Source organism: Sphaerodactylus townsendi, linkage group LG01 (genome assembly GCF_021028975.2).
Source record: "Sphaerodactylus townsendi isolate TG3544 linkage group LG01, MPM_Stown_v2.3, whole genome shotgun sequence".
Classification (NCBI taxonomy): domain Eukaryota; kingdom Metazoa; phylum Chordata; class Lepidosauria; order Squamata; family Sphaerodactylidae; genus Sphaerodactylus; species Sphaerodactylus townsendi.
Window position 1 is genome coordinate 174,133,501 of NC_059425.1, and position 21,006 is coordinate 174,154,506.

The window sequence follows — 21,006 nt, forward strand, 5'->3', positions numbered from 1 at the left end:
GATCAAACACAAGTGCAGATTTTGGCATGTCACTGTCAGCCAGAGGTGGGATCCAGCAGGTTCTCACAGGTTCCCGAGAGTAGGTTACTAATTATTTGTGTGTGCCGAGAGGGGGTTACTAATTGGTGATTTTGCCACGTGATTTTTGCCTTAGTTACGCCCCTACTCTCAGCAGTAGTGCGCAGAACTTGAAGCAGTCTAGCAGGAGGTGCACCGGCGTGCGTGGCAGCCTGTGCCTGCGTGCATTCGTTTCCCACCCAAGGCTGCATCCTTGCCACAGCCCTGCCCAGGAATGCCCCACCCCCGGAATGCCCGGCCACGCCCCCGTCGTGCCCCGCCCAGCCCCATTGACACTACGCCACAGTTTGAATCCCACCACCATGGGAACCTGTTACTAAAATTTTTGGATCCCACCACTGCTGTCAACCCCAAGTTTTGGTCAAATGTCCAACATAAGAACAGCCATTAACATGCTGGCTAATGGCTACAGCTGAGAGGCCACATTGGTAAGGCTTTCTTCCAAAGCTACCACATGCTACTGAAGTTATATGAGTAGGCCTTCATTTCCTACTAAAAAGGAACTTCCCAAGCCACTGAGCATCTCATGGGATCATTCACACCAGCTGAGAGTGTACTCCTGAATGTATTGTGATGATGCTGACATGATTCACGCCCCCACCTTTCTAAAAACACAAGTAATAAGCCCAGTAGAGTAAATTGACCACCATAAAAAACAAAGGAAACAGCAGCTTTGAATAGTGATCAATCTTGCTCGGATTGTGAATGGTGAAATAGTCATTGGCTTTGCGCATTTTGTTCTTCAAGATAAACCGAATTTTGTCCTTTGGGTTCATGGTTAAGCCATTCTCAAAGGTGGGGAAGTTTAGCTTTTTATTGTAGCTGGTGACAGAAGTGTTCAAGATGTCGATGATGCTGATATCTCCCGTTTTTTTCATGATGTCATTTGCAGAATCCTAAAAGAAGCCAAAGTTATCATGATGGACGATTTGGACATACAGTATTACAGTCCAGAAAAAATGTAGACTTAATACAATGGCGGATTGAGATGTTCCTTCCAAAATACCATTATTTAAGGATTGAAAACATCCCTGTAGGTTTTAGCACAAGCCAAATATCAAAGCCCAAAGGATCAAAAATTAATAGCATGTCCTGGTATTCATGAACATACCCTTGGATGGGTTGAAACATTTGGGGAGTAGGAACATGGAGGCTCCTAACGCCAGTAAAAAGGATCACTCACAAAAACCAGATCACCAGCCTACTGTGCAACTGAATCAATCCATTGGGTTCTAATTATTTTGCTAAGTTTTTGGAAATAGCAATTGATTTGTTTATGAATAAACACTATTTTTAGGACAGGTTTATATGATCTTGAAGGACTTTCAGATATTATTGTTTGAGAATAAACCTTTTCGGAACTACCTAAGGCTCACCTGTTTGGTGGCTTTCGTTGGGTCTCTGGGCCCACGTTCTCCTATTTTCTGGGAATGTAAATGCCCCCTTATAGCTCTGCCTCTGAATGGTATGTATCTGCTTAAAGATTCAAACTGCAAATTTTTGTGCTGGATATAAAGTTGTTTTATGTTGAATTTACCACTAGAGGCAGCAAAACACCAGCAGAACTGAACACACGCAGAAGAAACAGGAACTCAGAAGCCAGGAAACTGACAATGCGCAAAACCCTTCTGTCCAATCAACTGTGTGCAAATAAGGTTTTTGTATCCTCACACATTTCTTATATCAGACAGAGGCACTGTAGCTTCTTAAGAGGACAGAGAGCCTGGCTGAACTTGACCAGGGCTAGAGTGTTTTCAGCTCTGGTCTCAGTCTGATGGAATGGTGTTGGTATTTGGTAAGTGCCAATCACACAATCCAGTAATGAAGGAGCTAATGTTGTGCATGCTAATTAGTTAGTGAGGTCAGGAGTCAGTGACCAGGTAATTGACCCCCATTGATCAAGCAGGTCTACATGCAGGTCTGAACATAGGCAATAGGTATATATCCTTTGTTACTCTCTGCACATGCTCTCTAGTAGCTTACTAGCCATGTGATAGCCAAGCAGAAGCTAGCTAATGGAGCTAGCTAGTTAGAAATGTATTTTCTTGTTTTGTATCCAAGTTTACCCTTCCCTTCTTTTACAGTCAGTAAACTTTATTTACAGTAAGCAACTGCCTCTGCCTTTTTATTGAGCAAACTCTGCATTTACAGGAAGTGTGATATAATTATCACAACTAAGATTCACATCAAATGGTCTGCCAAACGAGACCAGGGGCCTGCGGGACCTGTCACATTTTTGCAGGGCCTGTAAAACACAGATATTCTGTCAGGCCTGTTGTTGAAGGCAGCAACGGTAAATCTAACAGAGCTGGCCTCCCTGCTCTCTGTCCCTTGTCTTACCCTATTCCTTTGTCCCTTTCCTAAGGTGACCAGACGTCCCGCTTTTGGCGGGACAGTCCCGCCTTAAACCAATCTGTCCCGCGTCCCACGGGTTTTTTTAATTGTCCCGATTTTGCCTTCTGGGGCGCTCCCCTGTTTCCCGCCCTGTGACAGGGCGGGAAACAGGGGAGCACCCCAGAAGGCAGTGCGCTCCTGCGGCTGTGCGCATGCACGCTCCCCCCATCCCAGTTTAAAAAGGTGACAATCTGGTCACCTTATCCTTTCCCCCCTTGGTCAAATAGTTTTTAGCACCTTAAACGGTTTGTATTTTATTTTTTTGTATTCCTATAAGCCACCCTGAGCCTGTAAGGGGAAGGGCAGCTTATAAATCAACCAATCAATCAGCCAGTCAATCAAGATAGGGGACTTGGCAAATGATGCACAAGGGCAGAGCAGAATTAGTAAGGCAGAGGCCCGCAATGAGAGAGGGTCCCGATCATGTGTACAGATTCTCGACACATAGTTACTCACAAGCTATACTGAAGAGATGGAGGTAACAAATATAATTTACAAATTCATACACTAGAAATTGCTCATGTCCCCCAACACAGCAGTGTTTGCAAATTAAATTCCAAGCACAGAACTCACAGGGCAGGTCTGATAGGATTTAGAATAGACCAGCGGTCTGCAACCTGTGGCTCTCCAGATGTTCATGGACTACAATTCCCATCAGCCCCTCATGGACTACAATTCCCAATTGGCCATGCTGGCAGGGGCTGATGGGATTTGTAGTCCATGAACATATGGAGAGCCACAGGTTGCAGACCCGTGGAATAGACACACCGGGAGAACACAAAGACTATTCATAAATAAACAAGAACTTATTCTCCCTGAATTGTAATTTGTAAACAGTCTTACAAGACTGTGGCAGACTGAAGCGGTACAATCAAGTGGTACACGCCTCTTTGAGGAATGCTGAGCCCAGATTAGAATAAACTGCAACGGATGGAATGTTAAGTGCACATATACTTTATGTCAGTGATTTTTTTTTAAAAAAAATGCTTTTCTCATGCCACTGAACATCTCATAAACTATGTAAAACACTCCAATCATTTTTAAAAAAAAATCTATCAACTTCTACTGGCCCAACCATTTTTGCTTTCAACCTGAATCAAATTGTCATAAACTCTATCCAAAGAATATATTTTCACTGAGTGAGCGGATTATGCTGTTCTTTGAGTTCTGACACTGTTTTTATCACTATTACTATTCCACAATTGAAATGTGTATTGTTCTGAGGCCAGATAACAGCTTCAAGTTTCCAATACTGGGGGTGAAATGACTTATTACCTTTAAAACAGAAGCCTACCAAATGCTCTGAACCTACCTCAGTAGGCTTTAAATGGGATTTTGGATGCTACTTTCAGTTCAGTTCTGAGAGATGACAAGGACAAATAAAGCTAATAAAATTGTACTGTTGCAGGCTTTTACAGCTAGAATCAACTGGTTGTTGTAGGATTTCTGGGCTGAGCGGCTGTGGTCTGGTAGTTTTTGCTTCTAATGTCTCGCCCATATCTATGGCTGGCATCTTCCGAGGCATAAAGAGGCCAGCCGTAGATGCAGGCAAAATGTTAGGAGCAAAAACTACCAGTCACACAGCCCACAAAACCACAACAGCCAGCTAATAACATTGCTTGGGAAGTGCCACCAGTAACTTTACTTTTGAGTTTGTACTTTCAGGGGAAAATGCCCATTTTAAGAACGACCCAACTGAACGCTTGCCCCTTAAAAGTGTTTCTGGTTGTTACCTTTCGTGGCTTATTTGCTGCGTCTTTCTGCGATGCGATATAATGGGCAACTGCATATTCCACTAACGCGCCAAATATAAAACTGAAGCAGATGCCAAGGTAAACATCAATGGCCTTGATGAAACCGTTGGTTTTCGTGACTGAGTTCCGGGAGCCCATCATCAACGTGGTCATCGACAGAACGGTCGTCACTCCTGGAAAGGTAAAACAGGGAACACGTTTACCGGAAGAGGGTTTTGTCTGGGGCTTTGGAAGGGGAAGATTCCTTCTTCATTTTAACTGGGGTAGTAATAAATGAAACTTAATGCCATATTTTATCTAGCCTATTTTGTTGTTCAGTACACTACAGATAAGCCACATGCAATTGCAATTAATATATTCATTAAAGTTTATGAGAACTCAAGTATGCCGTCCTGAACTCCTTTGAAGAAGGACAAGGTAATCAATGGTCCATTCTGCACAGCACAGGTAAGACATCCTGAGGACGCAAAAAAGAGGTGTCTTGTGGAGGAACTCCACCCAGCTTTTTCCCCAAGATGTCCTCAGGACATTTTATTTCAGCTCAAGCCATCCTGTTTCAAGGGCTCATTCCGCACATGCAGAATAATGCACTTTCAAACTGCTTTCAGTGCTCTGTGAAGCTGTGTGGAATAGCAAAATCCACTTGCAAACAGTTGTGAAAGTGGTTTGAAAATGCATTATTTTGCGTGTGCGGAAGGGGCCAAGGATGCAAAACTACCGACGTTTTTTCCCCCAAGGGTCTACAAGTAAGCTCCTCTTGCTGTGCAGAGCTCAGGAGCTGAGGAAGTGTCTTATTTTTCCTGTCTGCCTGCTAAAGCTCTCGTCATTTCTCTCCACTGCTCGCACCCGATATTTTATGGTATTGCAGTGATTCTCCATGCCTGTAGCAAGTTGCTGAAAGTTTCCATGGGATGTTTGCTTTGCACGCTCTGATGCTGGCCACCTTTTCAGCCCGAAAAGTACATGGTTATACTCAGCTCATCTGCTGTGCAGAATGGACCAATGTTTGAAGTTTGCAACAACAACAAAATCCAAAGATGCCAACAAAACAAAAGTACTAATATTATGAGAAAACTGAGAGGAACAAAGTTGATTCATTTGAAACATGGGCCCTTTCCGCACGGGCCAAAAGCAACCATTTTGGACCAGCAAAACAACATTTTGGCGGGGACCCTTCACACAGGCACTGCTGCCAAATCGATGCAGTGGCGCTCTGTTCCCGCCCAAACGGTGTTTTCAAACCTCGCTCAGGGAGCGAGGTTTTTAGCAAACGCTGGCTTCCAAACAGAATCCTTGCTGTGCAGAAGTCCAACGTGGCCCCACCCACTTCCTAAAAATACTTGGTGGGCGCCAGAAAACATATATGCAGGTACCATGGTACCCACAAGCAAAGGCGTAGCGAGGGGAAATGGTACCCGGGCACCCCCCGTCACCCCCCCCCCACTTACCTTAGCTGGCAGCAGTGGTGGTTCCGGGCAGACCTGGTGGGGGCTGGCCCTGCAGCCCTGAGGGGGGGAAGAAGGAGGGGTGTGGGGAACAATTTTCCACCCCCACGTGACTGAACGACGGCCCGCCTGGGGCATTTGTCCCCAGATGGCCCCGTGAAAGCTCCGCCTCTGCCTTGCTGTACATAAACAACACTTCTGCTGCTTCTGTTTGCCTCCTCGGCATGCTTATTATGAGCACCCTGTTCCAGAGATGTCCTTACCGATACATGTTCTTGCAGGAACTGAATCCAAGGTGATCCAAAAAGAAACCCAAGACAAAATGACCAGCAGAGTAGATGGCACATAAGTCTCCAGAAGGAAATAAAGGATATTTCTCTTGAGCTCAAACTGCACTATCAGTCTTGGGTAATTGCCTAGTTAAGAGAAAGAAGATACATAGCCATGAAAAGAAAGGAGATACTCTAAAAACAAACACTGAACATAGAATTGGCTTCCAACAATAATTACTTCTTCCACTGAGATAAATTTTTTAACAGAAGGTCTTCATGTAAGAAGGCAGGCTTGGTAGCCATGGATAGAGCAATGGGATATCTTTCAAGGTCCATAAGTCTGTAAGAAACTCACTGCTGACCAGAAATAGATGGAGGAGTATGTATCAATGGCTGCTGCTATTCCCTGTGGAGGCCACGGACTGCATGCGCCATTAATGGGGCTCCGAAGCAGTACACAAACAGTTCTTTCTCACATAACGACTAGATGTCCTCAGAGGCCTATAGGGCATTCTCCCATGTACCTTTTTGGAGGCCTACTCAGCAATAATAGATCAACTTCCTGACACTGTTGTTCTCCTCTGCCTGCTCCCATGGCCCTGGTGCTTGTGGGCTGTCCCAACCTTCTGTTGTTCTTTCCACTGCTGGCTCTTCCTGGCCTAACTCACTGGCAGCTCTTGAGATTATGGGCCCAAGTGTCCCATCTCCCCAGTTTTTTGGAGCCCTCCCGAGCTCCTGCTGCATTTCCTCAGGAGGAGATAAGTGTATAACACCATCCTCAATTACTGCATGCTTGCCAGATCAGCGGTGCTTTCTCCTGGCCTGCGCCACCTTGAGTTGCCAGCTCTGCATTATCATCATCATCATCATCATCATCATCATCATCATCATCATCATCATCATCATCATCATCATCATCATCATCATCATCATCATCATCATCATCATCATCATCATCATTATTATTATTATTACCTGGACATTTGGGGGATGAAGCATGAGGAGAGTGAGGTTTAGGAAGGGGAGCACCTTCAATGGGGTATATCATAGAGTCCACCTTCCAAAGTGACCATTTTTCCCAGGTGAAATGATCGCCCTTGACTGGAGTTCACCAGTAATAGCAGATCTCCAGCCACCACCTGGAGGTTGGCAACTCTAGCATCACCCTCTGGCACCACCCTCTGGTGCTGCGGGGGGGCTGTGCAGGGGGGTCGCAGGGGGTCACTAGGAAAAGGGTGAGGGGCCGGGGCGATTTTCACACACCCCAGGCGTGTGCCCAGTGCGCAATGCACCCACCCGTCCCCTTGCCGCTCCGCCACTGCTTCAATGCCACCCGGGCCCTCTTGGGCCACTCACTGGCCACAGCCTTTTTATTACTATATATCCTAAGCTGGTTTGTGTAACAAGAACAAGAGGCAGGTCAAGAAAGAGCCAACTGAAACAAAGAGCCTATTTCAGATGCCCTCCAAACATTCTACACTTACAACGGTCGATCTTTGCAGCACGTGGGATTGGATCAGTGCTACACCACAAAGTAGCATGGGGCCTTAGACCAGCATGACAGCTACTCTCACTGATACTATGAGAATGCCACATTTGAGACATTTTCAATAGCAGTGAGTCCTGGAGCGTGGCCAAGAACAAAGTGTAACCTGGCACCTGGGTAGAACTCGGCACAATATGGCATATTATGTGTTGGACTGGGCTACTTAAGAATAATGTGACATCACAGGACACGACAGCATGGTACTATCCTTGATATCTCAGTCCTTAATAGCTCAGCTTGGTTTGTTGTAACACAGTGACTGGTTTTCAGCTTTTTGGCCACCTCAATCAGTAAATGAAGAAGAAGAACAGTTTGGATTTATATCCCAGCTTTCTCTCCTGTGAGGAGACTCAAGATGGCTTACAAGCTCCTTTCCCTTCCTTTCCCCACAACAGACACCTTGTGAGGAAGGTGGGACTGAGAGAGTTCAGAGAGAACTGTGACTAGCCCAAGATCACCCAGCAGGAATGTAGGAGTGCGGAAACACATCTGGTTCACCAGATAAGCCTCTGCCACTCAGGCAGAAAAGTAGGGAATCAAACCCGGTTCTCCAGATTAGAATCCACCTACTCTTAACCACTATACCACGCTGAAGTTCACAAGGTCTTTATCAACTGGATCCAAGCCATTTAGAACAGTCTCAACTGGCACATATAAATTATTCCACCAATATTTTTTACTCCTCTGTTGTTGTTCATTACCTGTTTCATGCTGTGACCTTGTTTCAAAGGTGTAATAGCGCTCTACTGTGTACTGAGAAAGACGCAAATGGTCAAGGCCACGTATGGAATCATTCCCCCTCAGCCATGTGAACAGGATATCATTTTCATCATATCCCCCTATAGATAAAGAACGAAACGAATGAAATAATCCACGAATAGCCGAATGTTGCCACGCCTCTGCCAGCGAACTCAAGCACTCCTCTTAAGGAAAGCCATGTTGATCCAGGAGGAGATTTTCTCTAATACAGACTGTATCCTAAAACCATTATAGACCCCTCCCCCCTCACACACACACACATGCACCATGGTGGTTGTATTTTGCTATTTTTTCTTTCTGTTTGGAGTAATTCAAAAGCAAGGGGGAAAGTTATCAGTCACAATATGTGGAAATTCTCCCTCGGTAATGCTAGAGTTTGGGGGGTTGGGATATCTCTTGCCTGCACAAAACTATATTCACTGGATGGCCTTCAGGATGAACAGCCCAAAACGGTGTTTTCTACTTAAAACAAATGACTAAATGTTGCACTTGGTATTAGGATGTGTCGATTCCCCAGGTATAAATTATCCCAATATGACTTCTTTCAAAGTTTGTACAAAGATCATTGTAGATAATTGGGGAAACTTGGTAATAAGTGGCTGGCAGTTGTTAATTCACCTCACATATTTTTAGACAGCATTAATTCCATGTACTGGTTCTAATGACATCTCTGGCTGGCAATGTACATATAATAATTCAGTAAGAATTATATGTCATGGGAGTTTGACACAGGGCCCAATTATGTCTTTAAAAGGGGCTAAACCAAGCTACTCTTTAAAATAAGGGGATTATCTTTTTATTATTTCAGTAGCTGTTTGTTGTAATAAAGTTAATCATGGTAACTAATATGATTTTAATGTGAAAATAATAGGTACTTTCACAGGAATTTTATTCCAGGAGCTAGTGAGTCAGACCCTGGTCATAAAATAATGAGATTTCAAACATTAGTTGAATTGAAAACGGAAGAGACAAGGGGCGGGTCCTCAAGATTTTCAGTCCTCACCTACGCCCAGGTGTCTCTCTATATTCTAATCTGGTTTTTCCAATTTTTATCATGTAAGTCAAACTGAAATAATCTTTTGAGTTATTTCCTGCAGTAACAAAAACAAAATAGGGTGTACTATTGAGCAGCTCATTATCCAAGTTCAATTTTTGCATGAAAAATAGCAATGGGGAAGAAAATGTTTTTAAAAAATGCCTTAAACTGGAGCTTAAGCTGCTTGGCTAAATAAAAATCTCCAAATTCAAATCCAGCTAGAAAAATATTACCATCTACCTGTAGATTGTGAAACTTACAGCTTTCCAGTTGCAATCTACACGTCTGTGTATCCAGAGGATATTTTGACAGATCCATGTTACACGCAACAGTTGTAGTAATTCTACAGAAAGAAAAAAAGAAAGTAGAAGCATGCCTAATGAAACTATGGCATTTTCCATAGCAGTCTCACAGGTGGCAAATTTTTTCCCTTAAAGAATAAATACTGTTAAAGCTTCTGGGAACCATGATTGTAATTCGACAGAAAGAGAAAAGAAGGTAGAGGCGTGCCTTATGAAGTTACAGCATTTCCCATAACAATCTCATAGGTGGCAAAGTTTTCCCTTTGAAGAATAAATGCTGCTAAAGCATCTAGGACTGTTGTATGGGCATTTGATTAATGAAGAAGAAGAAGCAGAAGCAGAAGAAGAAGAAAAAGAAAAGAAAAAGAAGAGTACTAGTAGTAGGAGGAGGAGGAGGAGTTTGGATTTATATCCCCCCCTTTCTCTCCTGCAGGAGACTCAAAGGGGCTTACAATCTCCTTGCCCTTCCCCCCTCACAACAAACACCCTGTGAGGTAGGTGGGGCTGAGAGAGCTCCAAGAAGCTGTGACTAGCCCAAGGTCACCCAGCTGGCGTGTGTGGGAGTGCACAGGCTAATCTGAATTCCCCAGATAAGCCTCCACAGCTCAGGCGGCAGAGCTGTGAATCAAACCCGGTTCCTCCAGATTAGATACACGAGCTCTTAACCTCCTACGCCACTGCTGTCCCCCTAGGTCTATTTTCAACTGTCCCCCTAGGTCTATTTAGAAAAAATAATAACTTTTGATGCAAGCCTATCAATAGTCCCTCTGACTGTGGTTCCTACCACCAACTGGAACTGAGCTCCCCATGCTGGGTGGCCACCCAATCTCCACATCATTAATACGGCATCTATGAGGTCTTGCAGCTTTCAAGGAATGTTGAAGCCTATATAATATAAGTGGCCTTGAGATCATAGAACAACTGGTCACTTACTGGAAATTTCTCAGTGGGCCACAGCCAGGCACGTAGGTAAGGGATGGGTTCAAAGGGTTCAAACCCCTCCCATTATACATGGAAGAGTTAATATAATGGCCAGAGGCATAGGAGGGAAATGGTTCCTGGAGACAAACCTTCTCCAGACACCCCCCTGTGCCTCAGGGGCAGGGTTCAGGGGCAGAGCCCCACTCCTAGCCTGAACCCCTCTCCCTGCAGACCGGCTTCTGCCTTCCCCAGAGCCTGGGGAGAGCAAAAGCAACTACCAGCCTCCGGAGATGTGCTTTTATAGGCACGGAGGCTGGGGGCGGGGCTTATGAGTGGCCCCGCCCCAAGCCCTGCCCCCGGCCTCCATGCTTATAAAGGCACGTCTCTGGAGGCTGGTAGTTGCTTCTGCTTTCCCCAGGTTCTGGGGAGGGCAGAAGCTGGGCTGCTGGGGGAGGGAGGGGTCGAGGGGGGCAGCGCCCCCTCCTGCCCCCTCCCTCCTCCTCTTCTCCTTCTTGGCTGCTGGCTCCTGCCCTGGGAAGGGCAGAAGTCGGGCGGAGGGCAGGCACCCTCCACGATTGGGGGTGGGGCTTGGCAGCAGCATGTGGCCCAGGTTGGTGCCAAGACTGCCCGCCACCAAGCCCTGCCCCTGCCTCCCTGCAGGAGGACGGGGCTCGGTGGTGTGCGGCTGGGGCGGATGCTGTTTTGTGATGTGGGGGGTGCCTGGCACCCACCAATTGACTGAAAGGCGTACACCCAGGGAAATGGGTGACCCCATGTCCCTATAGGCCATACGCCTCTGAATCGGGATAATAATCTGGCCATGATGTCTATCAAATTCCAGAAGGCCACACACCTTTCTCTTATTTTATCTCATCCACTTCTACAGTCAGAGCACACGCAAGACGTACCGTAAAGCATATAAGACAGTACCATTGGAGAACAGTCGTATGAGTCGATTTTCTACTGTGACCTCATGCAGGAAAGACCTTTTGGCGTCCACAATGTATGTGTCAGGTACCCACAGGTATTTCACCAGCCGGGCATCCAGAGTAAAGCTTTTGTTCCCTTTAAAAACCAGTCGGGGATCTGTCCAGCATTGCAGCAAATATATTGTAGCTGTGTAGTCCTTAAAAAAAGAAGAAAAGAACATCAGGGGAATGTATTTATTTCAGCCTCTGTTGTCTATAGAAGGAATGTTCCCCTGGAAAAGACTTGTTGAGTTACAGACTGTTTAGTTTCTACCAAGGGTGCTTCTGTTTTCTATGGTCACCTGAGAGTATATTTACCTAACTCATCTATGAATTCCCTATTTAGGTCATCTTGATTGTATAAGTTCTCAGACTGGAAGTACACTAAATCTTGATCTATTTTTCTACTATATTATTTACATGCTTTACATATTTTCAGAGGATTGGCTCGAATTGATCTGGACTAAATGACCCCTAAAGTCCCTCCCAAGGGCACATTTCTAGGCCTCTAAGCATGATTGATAGATGATTCTATATTGCATGCATTGTGACCATCAAAACGAAGCAGCCTTCAGGATTTGGGAGTCCAACAGATGTTCTGTGACCCAACATGAATTAAATTCTCACTCTTAGGGATATGACACCGTAGGGAAACCATTCATCTTTCACATTTGAGAGCCAGTGTGGTATAGCAGTTAAGAGTGTCGGAATGGTACCCGAGTTTGGATCTATGCTGGTGTCATTGAGGATCCCTGGGAGACCTTGGGGACCATAAGTCAGTCAGCTGAAGAAACTTCACTGAGCTGTTGTAAGGATAAGGTGATGGCCACTAACCTGGATAGCTTTAAAAGGGGCTTGGATAGATTTATGGAGGAGAAGTTGATATATGGCTACCAATCTTGATCCTCTTTGATCTGAGATTGCAAATGCCTTAACAGACCAGGTGTTCGGGAGCAACAGCCGCAGAAGGCCATTGCTTTCACATCCTGCATGTGAGCTCCCAAAGGCACCTGGTGGGCCACTGCGAGTAGCAGAGAGCTGGACTGGATGGACTCTGGTCTGATCCAGCAGGCTAGCTCTTATGTTCTTATGTTCTTAAGGTGGAGGACAGAAAGAGATCAGTTGTTTTGGGTCTTGATTGGAGAGAAAGATGGGGTACAAAAGAATAATTAAAAAAAATGAAATATAATTTTATTGACAGCCTTGACCTGGGATGGATAGGTCAGATGAAGCATAGTGGCCCCACCTAGTCCATACACTATGGTAGGAGTCACTCACTGTGACCTCATTAACCTCTTTGTTCACGGTGCAATATCCAGTCACAAGTGTCTCCAGTCACCTTTTTCACTCCACCCCAACAGTGGATAAACAGGTTCCTTTTGCACGGACCACACAGACTGTTAAGAAGCTCTGGGATGAAATGTGTTAAATAGCAACAACAAAAGCCAGAATCATGTACATCATCTCTATCCTCCCGATTCTGTTCTCGTGCTGTTAGGGGAAAAACCTGTTTGCCTAAATGATTGAGATGATGCACCATTATGCATTTCAAACCAGTGAATTATTAATCCCCGCGATGAAGGTGAAAACCCCTGGGTCATTTGTATTTCAATTATTTATCGAGCCAGAGAGAGTACAGCTCTATAATGTTCTGTGTGAGACTCAGGGAAAAAAACATGTAAATGGTAGAGCGATGAGAACATTCTTGTTCGAAGGAAAGATTTGTTGATTAATAGCTTTGGGGTACCTGGAAAGTTAGCTTCATGAGCGATTGCGTCAACCTATGAAAGATTTCCTATCTGTTGGCAGTAGCCTTCCAAACCCTGGTAGGACTTCATATCTCCATAGAATCCTATACTTGGATTAACGGTAAAGGGTACAGCATTCTATCAGCACAGACCCATGATTTTGGATCTCTCTGATCTATTGTTTGAATTCTATAAGCCATGAACAGAGCCTAAAAGAGTTCATGGAGGGATTTCTAAGGTCCTTTGGGAATGGTATAGAATGCAGTTGGAGGGGGAACTGGCAAAAATCGACTCCCATGTGTGCAAGCTCTTACATGAAGAGAGGGAGAGCTTGAACAGAGCCAAGGGTAATTGTTCCAGTGGAAGCCATCCCCATAATTTATTTATTTATTTATTTATTAGATTTATAGGCCGCCTCACCCCCGAAGGGCTCGAGGCGGCTCACAATATAGCTGTTCCAATAACAGCACATAAAATACATCACTAAAACTAACCACATTAAAACAAATTTCCATAGCAGCAATTTCTTAAAATTTAAATAGCAAAGTTAAGAGCAAGCAAAATTAAAGACAGGCGCCCGATCAAAAAGGCTGGGAGGGGAGAGGCAGGGCCCAAGATGGAATCAAGGCCCTGCCAAGATGGAAAACTGGCAGCCTCAGTGGGGGGCGGTAGATCTGCGGTCAGCCTCACCAAAGGCCCGGTGGAACAGCTCAGTCTTACAGGCCCTGCAGAACTCACCAAGGTCCCGCAGGGCCCGGACAGCTGGAGGGAGAGCGTTCCACCAGGCAGGGGTCAGAGCCATAAAGGCCCTGGCCCGGGTCGAGGCCAGCCGTATCGTCGCAGGGTTAGGGGTTTCCAGCAGTTCTGCCACTGCCGAATGCAGCGGTCTATGCGGGACATAAGGGGTGATGCGGTCCCGCAGGTGTGAGGGCCCCATACCGCGTAGGGCCATAATGGTCAATACCAACACCTTGAAAATGATCCGGAACACCACTGATAGCCAGTGCAGGCGGCACAGCATGGGAGTGATATGGTCTAGATAACCACAACCCGTCAGGAGCTGAGCCGCCGCATTCTGTACCAGCTTCAACTTCCGGATCAGTCGCAAGGGAAGGCCCGTGTAGAGCGAGTTACAGTAATCCAAGCACATTGTACAGCATTCTTGAGGGTCCCTTGACATCACCAGTAGCTTAGTGGGGGTCAGCTGAAGGCTAGCTCTTTACCTTACCAGGAGAGGGTCTGGTAGGACCCTGCTCTGGAAGTCCTCTGGAGACCAGGAGCAAGCTGACACAGTTTTGACTGAATCCATGACAAGGATGACACTGGATATAAGCTTGTTTTGCTTCAGGGCTGTTTTAATTCTGACCCTGCTCGGGAAGCGTCAATGGGAAGACAGATGTGGCAGAGATGCCTTTCGTGAGTTCTGTTTCACTTGTGGTTCATAGGTTCCAAACCTATGTGGCAGCCTCTCCTTGTTTTCAAAAGATACCTCTGAGACTTGCAACTCAGATTTAGAGTTGGCAATGCCAGAGAAGACGGCTCCTGTGCTTTCAATCCATACAGCATGGAGTGGTTTTAACAAGCATGAGTTTAGTTTTGACACCAACATTGATGACTTCTACACCTTGAGCTTGTTTGGCGGTTCTAGAAGGGGAGCACAGCTATCGTATGCCCTTGACCGAAGAACGGTACACTCCTATCTGGGATGGTCGTCCTCTTCCACCGAGCGCGCAGCTTCGGGAGGGACACACATGGAGTGGTGAGGGAGGCAGGGGACACCCGCCAAGCCAGCCAGATTAGCTGAATGAACCCTGGAGATCAATGTTGTGACAGATGCCGCAGCCAGATCGCCCTCACATCCAGGGCCAGGGAGTGATGCAGAGCTTAACTCTGTTATTTGAGGGCAGAGCTTAGCTCCACCCCCACCTCTGGATTGGCTGTAGGCAGAGTGACCATGTGGATGCTTTATCTACAGCTACCTGGCAGTTTCCCCAGCAAGTCAGGTGTAAAATGGGGGGTCTTTTTAGCCTAGCTTAGCCTGAGAGCATCAGAGCTTGGTTGCTAAGCCGCAGAGGCGGAGCACTCATGGGGTCATGTGGAGTCACATCTCTCTGTGTGCACGCTAGCAGGTCACGTGAGCGCGGAGAATCGCCCCCCCATCCCTTCCCTTGGCTACGCCCCACCTGGCTGCTTCTTCAGCCGGCGGAGCCTCTGCTGGCCAAAGGAGCAGCCTGGCTGGGCTGCCACCAGGTGCCCCTCAGCCCCGTCCCGCCAGGCTGCTCTTAGCTGGTAGAGCCTCCACCGGCTGAAGGAGCAGCCTGGTGGGGCAGGGCCAAGGGGCTTCCACCAGCTAAGGTAAGTGAAACGTGATAGGGGGACACGGGGGGGGGGGGCGCAGGGTATGTGTGTGTGGCCGGAGCATGTATTGCCCCACTGTCCTCCCCTCCCCCACACCTCTGCTAAGCCGGATTTGTCATTGTAAGTGCTTGGACAGGAGACCACCAGGGCAGACGGAGGAAGACAATGGCAAACCACCTAGACTCATGAATTGATGGCACAGCCTTCTTCTTTAATCTGGCTCCTCGGGACAAACATTGTGCCTGGATTGGACATGATGTGATGTGAACGATCTCTAAAATAGTGGGGCCACTCTGATTCTACATAGGGGAAAAATCCCTACATAGATGCAGCCATTCTGAAGCAAAAGCTATGTCAACTGAAACTCTGTTTCAGATTCTCTAATTTACAGAACTAGAACAGTTCACAGGTGCTTCCATCACTCTCCACTGCAGGTAGACCTCAATCTCCTGGGCCTCCACAATTTAGCTTACACAATACAGAACAACACAATGCCATAAATGGATAGCAAGTGATAATCGGAAGGCTGATGATTCAGCAAAGAACTCCAGGTGATTTACACAGGTGAGCCAGAAAGAGAAGCAACCTCAAGAACGATCTACCAAAATCTGACAAGTTGTTTTTTTTAAATCCTTCCTGTGCTCAAATGTGGCAGCCAATCACATGGCCTATATAGAACCCCTGTCATCCAGAACTGTAAGAAGACTTTTAAAAAATCGATACTACTCTAAATAAGTTAACCGATTAATCACATAAATTTGATCTGAAGAAAAAGTTCACAGAGTAATCTTGCTGGTTTTCAGTAGAACAGATGGATTCGATACCAATAGCACCTTAGTGTCAATCAGCTTTTTGGTTCTGTGTGCAAAAATAGTTTCTCACCCTTCACCTGGGCAACACCTGCCTTATCTTTGGTGCAGCCTTGAAGCCTTTGCTTTGCTTGAAACACCGCTAGTTACTTCACCCTGCTGGGATTCCAAGGGAGGGGGTTAGAGGGGAAGGAATATTAATCCAGAATTGCTGTATTGCAACTTAGTTCCAGCAAAGGCTTGCTGGTGGCTGTTCAGTGATTTCCTGTTCAATGAACCGATTCCTGCACTCAAGAGTCTGGTTATTGCAGGGAGGTTGACAGGACCTGCCACTTTGGGACCAACAATTTTTTGTTTAAATTTAAGCTTTCAAGAGTCAAAGCTCTGACAAATGGAGCTTTTATTCTTGAAAGCTTATGTCCAAAAAATTTCAGGATCTCAAAGATGCTGCTGGACTTGAATCTAGCTGTTTGTGTAAAAAAAGATGCTATATCTTCATCTTTTGTTTTTAAGATGATGCCTCCCTGGGTACCATTTTACAAAGGGGCATTCCCTCCTATGCATCTTCTGTGATAGCACCTGCTACTCATGGTGTTTTACTTACGCAATTGCTGCCTGATGAATTGGAGACAGGATTCAAAGTGATTAAACTAATGGATTAATTTATGGAAGATGGCTCCTGTACTGTCCGCAATGGGAATCCTATTAAGCCAAACCCATGTTGAAAAACCACTTCAAAACAAGTGTCCAACCAAGGAAGTGCTATCAAAAGAAGAAAAGCATTATCAAAGGAACAGCGCTAAGCTGTTCTATCAGGGATGATTTCTTACCATATCGCTTTCAGATATGCTGGAAATACTTGCAATGTTGACGCTCATGGCTATCGTCACAGGTTTTCCTGTGGAAGTTAAAATGAAGTTGAATTTACACAAAGCAAAACATGAAGGAAGTGTTATGTAAAAAGATAAAGTTTCCCCTTCAGTCATGTCCGACCCTGGGGTGCGAGCAGTGATTTTATAGGCAAGCCTCTTTTGTGGGGTAGTTTTCCCCAGCTATTTTTTACCCCCTAGCTATAAGCTAGGTATTTATTTACCAACCAAGAATGAATGAATGAATGAATGGATGGATGGATGGATGGATGGATGGATGGATGGATGGATGGATGGATGGATGGATGGATGGGCTGAGTTGACCATGAGCCAGCTGACAGGATATCTGACCCACAGGGGGCTCAAACTTCTGACCGTGTGACAGGTAGATTAAAAGAAATATGCCATGTTTATCCATAGCCATGACATCCAGGCAGACCCTGTCAAGATCACCCTTTACCCCTCCCCCTCCCCATTCTCTGCCACTTTTTACCAATCTTTCAGGGAAATCGATATGATGACATACCACCAAAATTTGGCCTGAGATATCTGTTGTATCCCTGGGTAAGATTTCCAAATCCAGGGAGGGATGAGGCAACCCGACTATCCATGTTGCTGTCAACTCTGTGACCCAGGATAAACTTTCTGCAAATGAAAAGAGAAATGAATTATTACATGCGGCAGCAGAGACCCAGACCATATGCTAAGCAGGTACATCCAGCCTCCTGTATTGCTGTTTTTAACTGTATTTATGATAATAGTATTATGATGATTTTATATATGATGCTTTTATGCTGTACACTGCCCTGAGTCCTTTGGGGATAGGGCAGTATATCAAATCAAATCATTATTATTATTATTATTATTATTATTATTATTATTATTATTATTATTTAAGCAAACAAAAACTTCAGATGGCTAGGCATCATTTCTATAACTTCAGCAGGCAACAATACTTTTTCAAGCTGCTTGTGATCATAGGGGAATCTGAGCTTCGTCTAATTAGCAACTGATGGCATTAAGGACAACACACATCTCTGATTAAGATGAGTAGAAATCTATGATATTTATAGAGTAGAATGGACTGGCATGGGGGGAGTTATTTACAGAGAAATAGACTGCATACCCGTAAGTATGGTGCGTCAACAGTATTCCATGAGCAAATTGTAATGATTGCACAGAAGAGGAGATTCATGAAAAATTTCATTTTTCTGCTTCTGTCTTTTTATACAATTAAAGTGACAAGTTTCCTTTACTTTTGCAGACGAGAAGATCATGACCAGTGGTAATAATAGAGTCTAGCTTGGCTGAGGCCATAACAAAAAGTTATAAATGCAGAACCTGGCATCCACAGTTAAAACAAAGAGCTCAGGTAGACGCCCTTGAAAGATAACAGTTTCTGATCAGAGTAGACAGTTCTGGGCTACACGGGTCAGTGGTCCAATACTACAGATTCACATGGGTAGAAGTATTTATTTGTGTAGGGCTCATTCCCAAAAATACACCTTGGGTTAGAATACAAAGCTCTGTTTTCCTGCGTGTGCCAGGATTTCAATTTCCTATCAGCAGAAGGAGCTTGATATTGAACAAGCACAAAACTTGTCCGCTTAATTGGTGCTTCTGTCCATCCAGCCTCTATTTGTGAATGCATCTAAACCTTTGTGTGAGGAACAGAGGTCAAGAAGAGTGAGTATTAAACCTGGAAACCCATTGTATTCTGCGCTTCTGCCTAACTGAAAATTGATGATGCAGCAACAATAAACATTTCTATTTCACCCTACCTCTTGCCTCTTGAGTTCTAATTGAGCCAGGGCTCAGGAGAATATAATTGATGTACAATTTCCTAGACACATCAATAGCTCACTAAAATTAAACTTTTCCCCCTTCTGGTATCATATCCTGCTCTGGCATCTGGCAAACTCTGGTCGGGCCAGAAAATTATTGGCCAGGTGGCAACACAAGAAAGATAACAGAACTTGTGTTTTGTAACAGCAGATCCAGTTTCATTACTGTGGTCATTTACAGATGGCAAAATTATACCTGTGTACCACCGGGATTTTTTAACCTGGGTCTATTTTATCCCAGTTTCTCCCTCCACACGGCTGCCCATTACTTTCCAGGAGCCAAGTTAGGACTGGGAGGTAACTCTCCAGTTTGCTCCACATGAGCCTGGGTCTCTTGTATTTACACTGCAAGTGCATCCCCACACACGCAAACCTCTTGATTGGTTGAGAGCAGCAATGCGGGAAAAATAAAACTGTTCTGCTACCGTGGTGTTTGCACGGCAGTGGGGTCACCCCGGGCTATTTGAAAAGAATCACCAATTTGGCGACTTTTGAAAATCCCAGGCTAAGGGAAATATTGCAGGGCAATACCGAGGTAGGCCTGCTTTAGCACCGGGAACCATGCAGGAAACTTGCACGGACCGGGATATTTCACTTGCCCATCCTGGGATATTTGGATCGTGCGAAAACGGCCTAGTAGTGACCAAACTTGAGCACCAGACCTGGGGAAACTGCATGGCACTTTCCAGCCTTGCTTTATTACTTTGTTTGTGTTTTGCAAAGTCTCTGCGGGCTAATGGCCAATTTAAAATTAATAATGTATACAAATGAGCAATGGCCTTACTTTTCTCTCTTGGAGATGTAAGGCTGGGGTTCTTGCCAGTATTTCAAAGCACGGTGTGAAAAGTGACACCTTGCTCCTACATCTGATCCTTTGTAAGCAAATTTAAGATTGTCGTCTCAGGGGATTGTGAGTGGTATCTGTCACTCATTAAGGAAATCACACAGAAAATGTTAATTTAGACCTTAAAGCTTTCACAGGGCTAGGATTCAGTCAAGGGGAAAGACTAACAAGGATGTTTATTTATTTAACAATATGTATATCCTGCCTATCTGCCCTTGTGAGGCCACCAAGGTAGCCGTCTCTCAGACTTCAAACATCAGTTATGCTCAAAACAGACATGGATGCTGGAAAATATGTGCAAGATTCTCCCTAGCATTTTTGAAAGGGCAACAGCAGTCACAAGGGACTTGACTCGGATCAGGCTGCAGTGGGGAGAGAGAGATGTGAGGATTTAACATTTGTCACCAGTGTCGATTTGCTGATTAATATCCACAGAAACAGAGAGAGAGCTTGCATGAGTGGAAAGGAAAATGCACTTAGCGGGGTTCAACGCAAGCATGCAGCAACCCATAGCACTCTTAACATAATTTTAACTGAATAACCTATGTAAACAGAGCAATGGAATGGACAACAGATTATTTCATTTGGTTTTGAATTTTCATCCGAAGAAACACCTTGCGCTACACTGGAACATTTGTTAGTGGTACCGCAAGGACTGGTGCACAAAAATAACTATTTTATGGGATCCAACCCTTTTAGATGTTAGTCCTCCTGGAGGTGGAAAAGGACATCATTTTTTACCTCATGATTAACTTTCCAGGGCAAATAAACAGTCTACAGGACACTAGTTTCAATTTAACAAAACCATGCAGGAAGAGAAAGGTTAAGTCCTCTCTTCCCCACACTACAGCCCAGATGTAAGGTGGGACATAACTACTGACATGACTCTTTTTAAAAAATGCTGGGAAGATTGGTTCATGGATTCCTGGCGTCATGAGATGAGAGAACACATGAAGCATTCTGTATGCATGCATGTATGTTTATGAGGGAAAGCTAGAAAGATTAAAATAATTTCATCAAATTCTTGAGGTAAATATTGACCAGTTTTTACATCAGAAG

At 45.1% G+C, this 21,006-nt stretch overlaps 1 protein-coding gene across 2 annotated transcripts in view; it reads right to left on the reverse strand.

Annotated features, from left to right (window-relative positions):
* Positions 1 to 364: 364 nt before the first annotated feature.
* LOC125439869 (gamma-aminobutyric acid type A receptor subunit pi) overlaps positions 365 to 21,006 on the reverse strand; it is a 32,006-nt gene continuing 11,364 nt past the window's right edge. For both annotated transcript variants that reach the window (XM_048509182.1, XM_048509192.1), the window contains exons 3-10: positions 17,786 to 17,904; positions 17,221 to 17,288; positions 11,416 to 11,633; positions 9,545 to 9,627; positions 8,191 to 8,328; positions 5,935 to 6,087; positions 4,206 to 4,399; positions 365 to 974 (exon numbers count right to left, since the gene is read on the reverse strand). In XM_048509182.1, the coding sequence (XP_048365139.1) occupies positions 684 to 974; positions 4,206 to 4,399; positions 5,935 to 6,087; positions 8,191 to 8,328; positions 9,545 to 9,627; positions 11,416 to 11,633; positions 17,221 to 17,288; positions 17,786 to 17,904 (1,264 nt within the window). In that variant the 3' untranslated portion in view covers positions 365 to 683. The remainder of the gene's footprint in view (positions 975 to 4,205; positions 4,400 to 5,934; positions 6,088 to 8,190; positions 8,329 to 9,544; positions 9,628 to 11,415; positions 11,634 to 17,220; positions 17,289 to 17,785; positions 17,905 to 21,006) is intronic.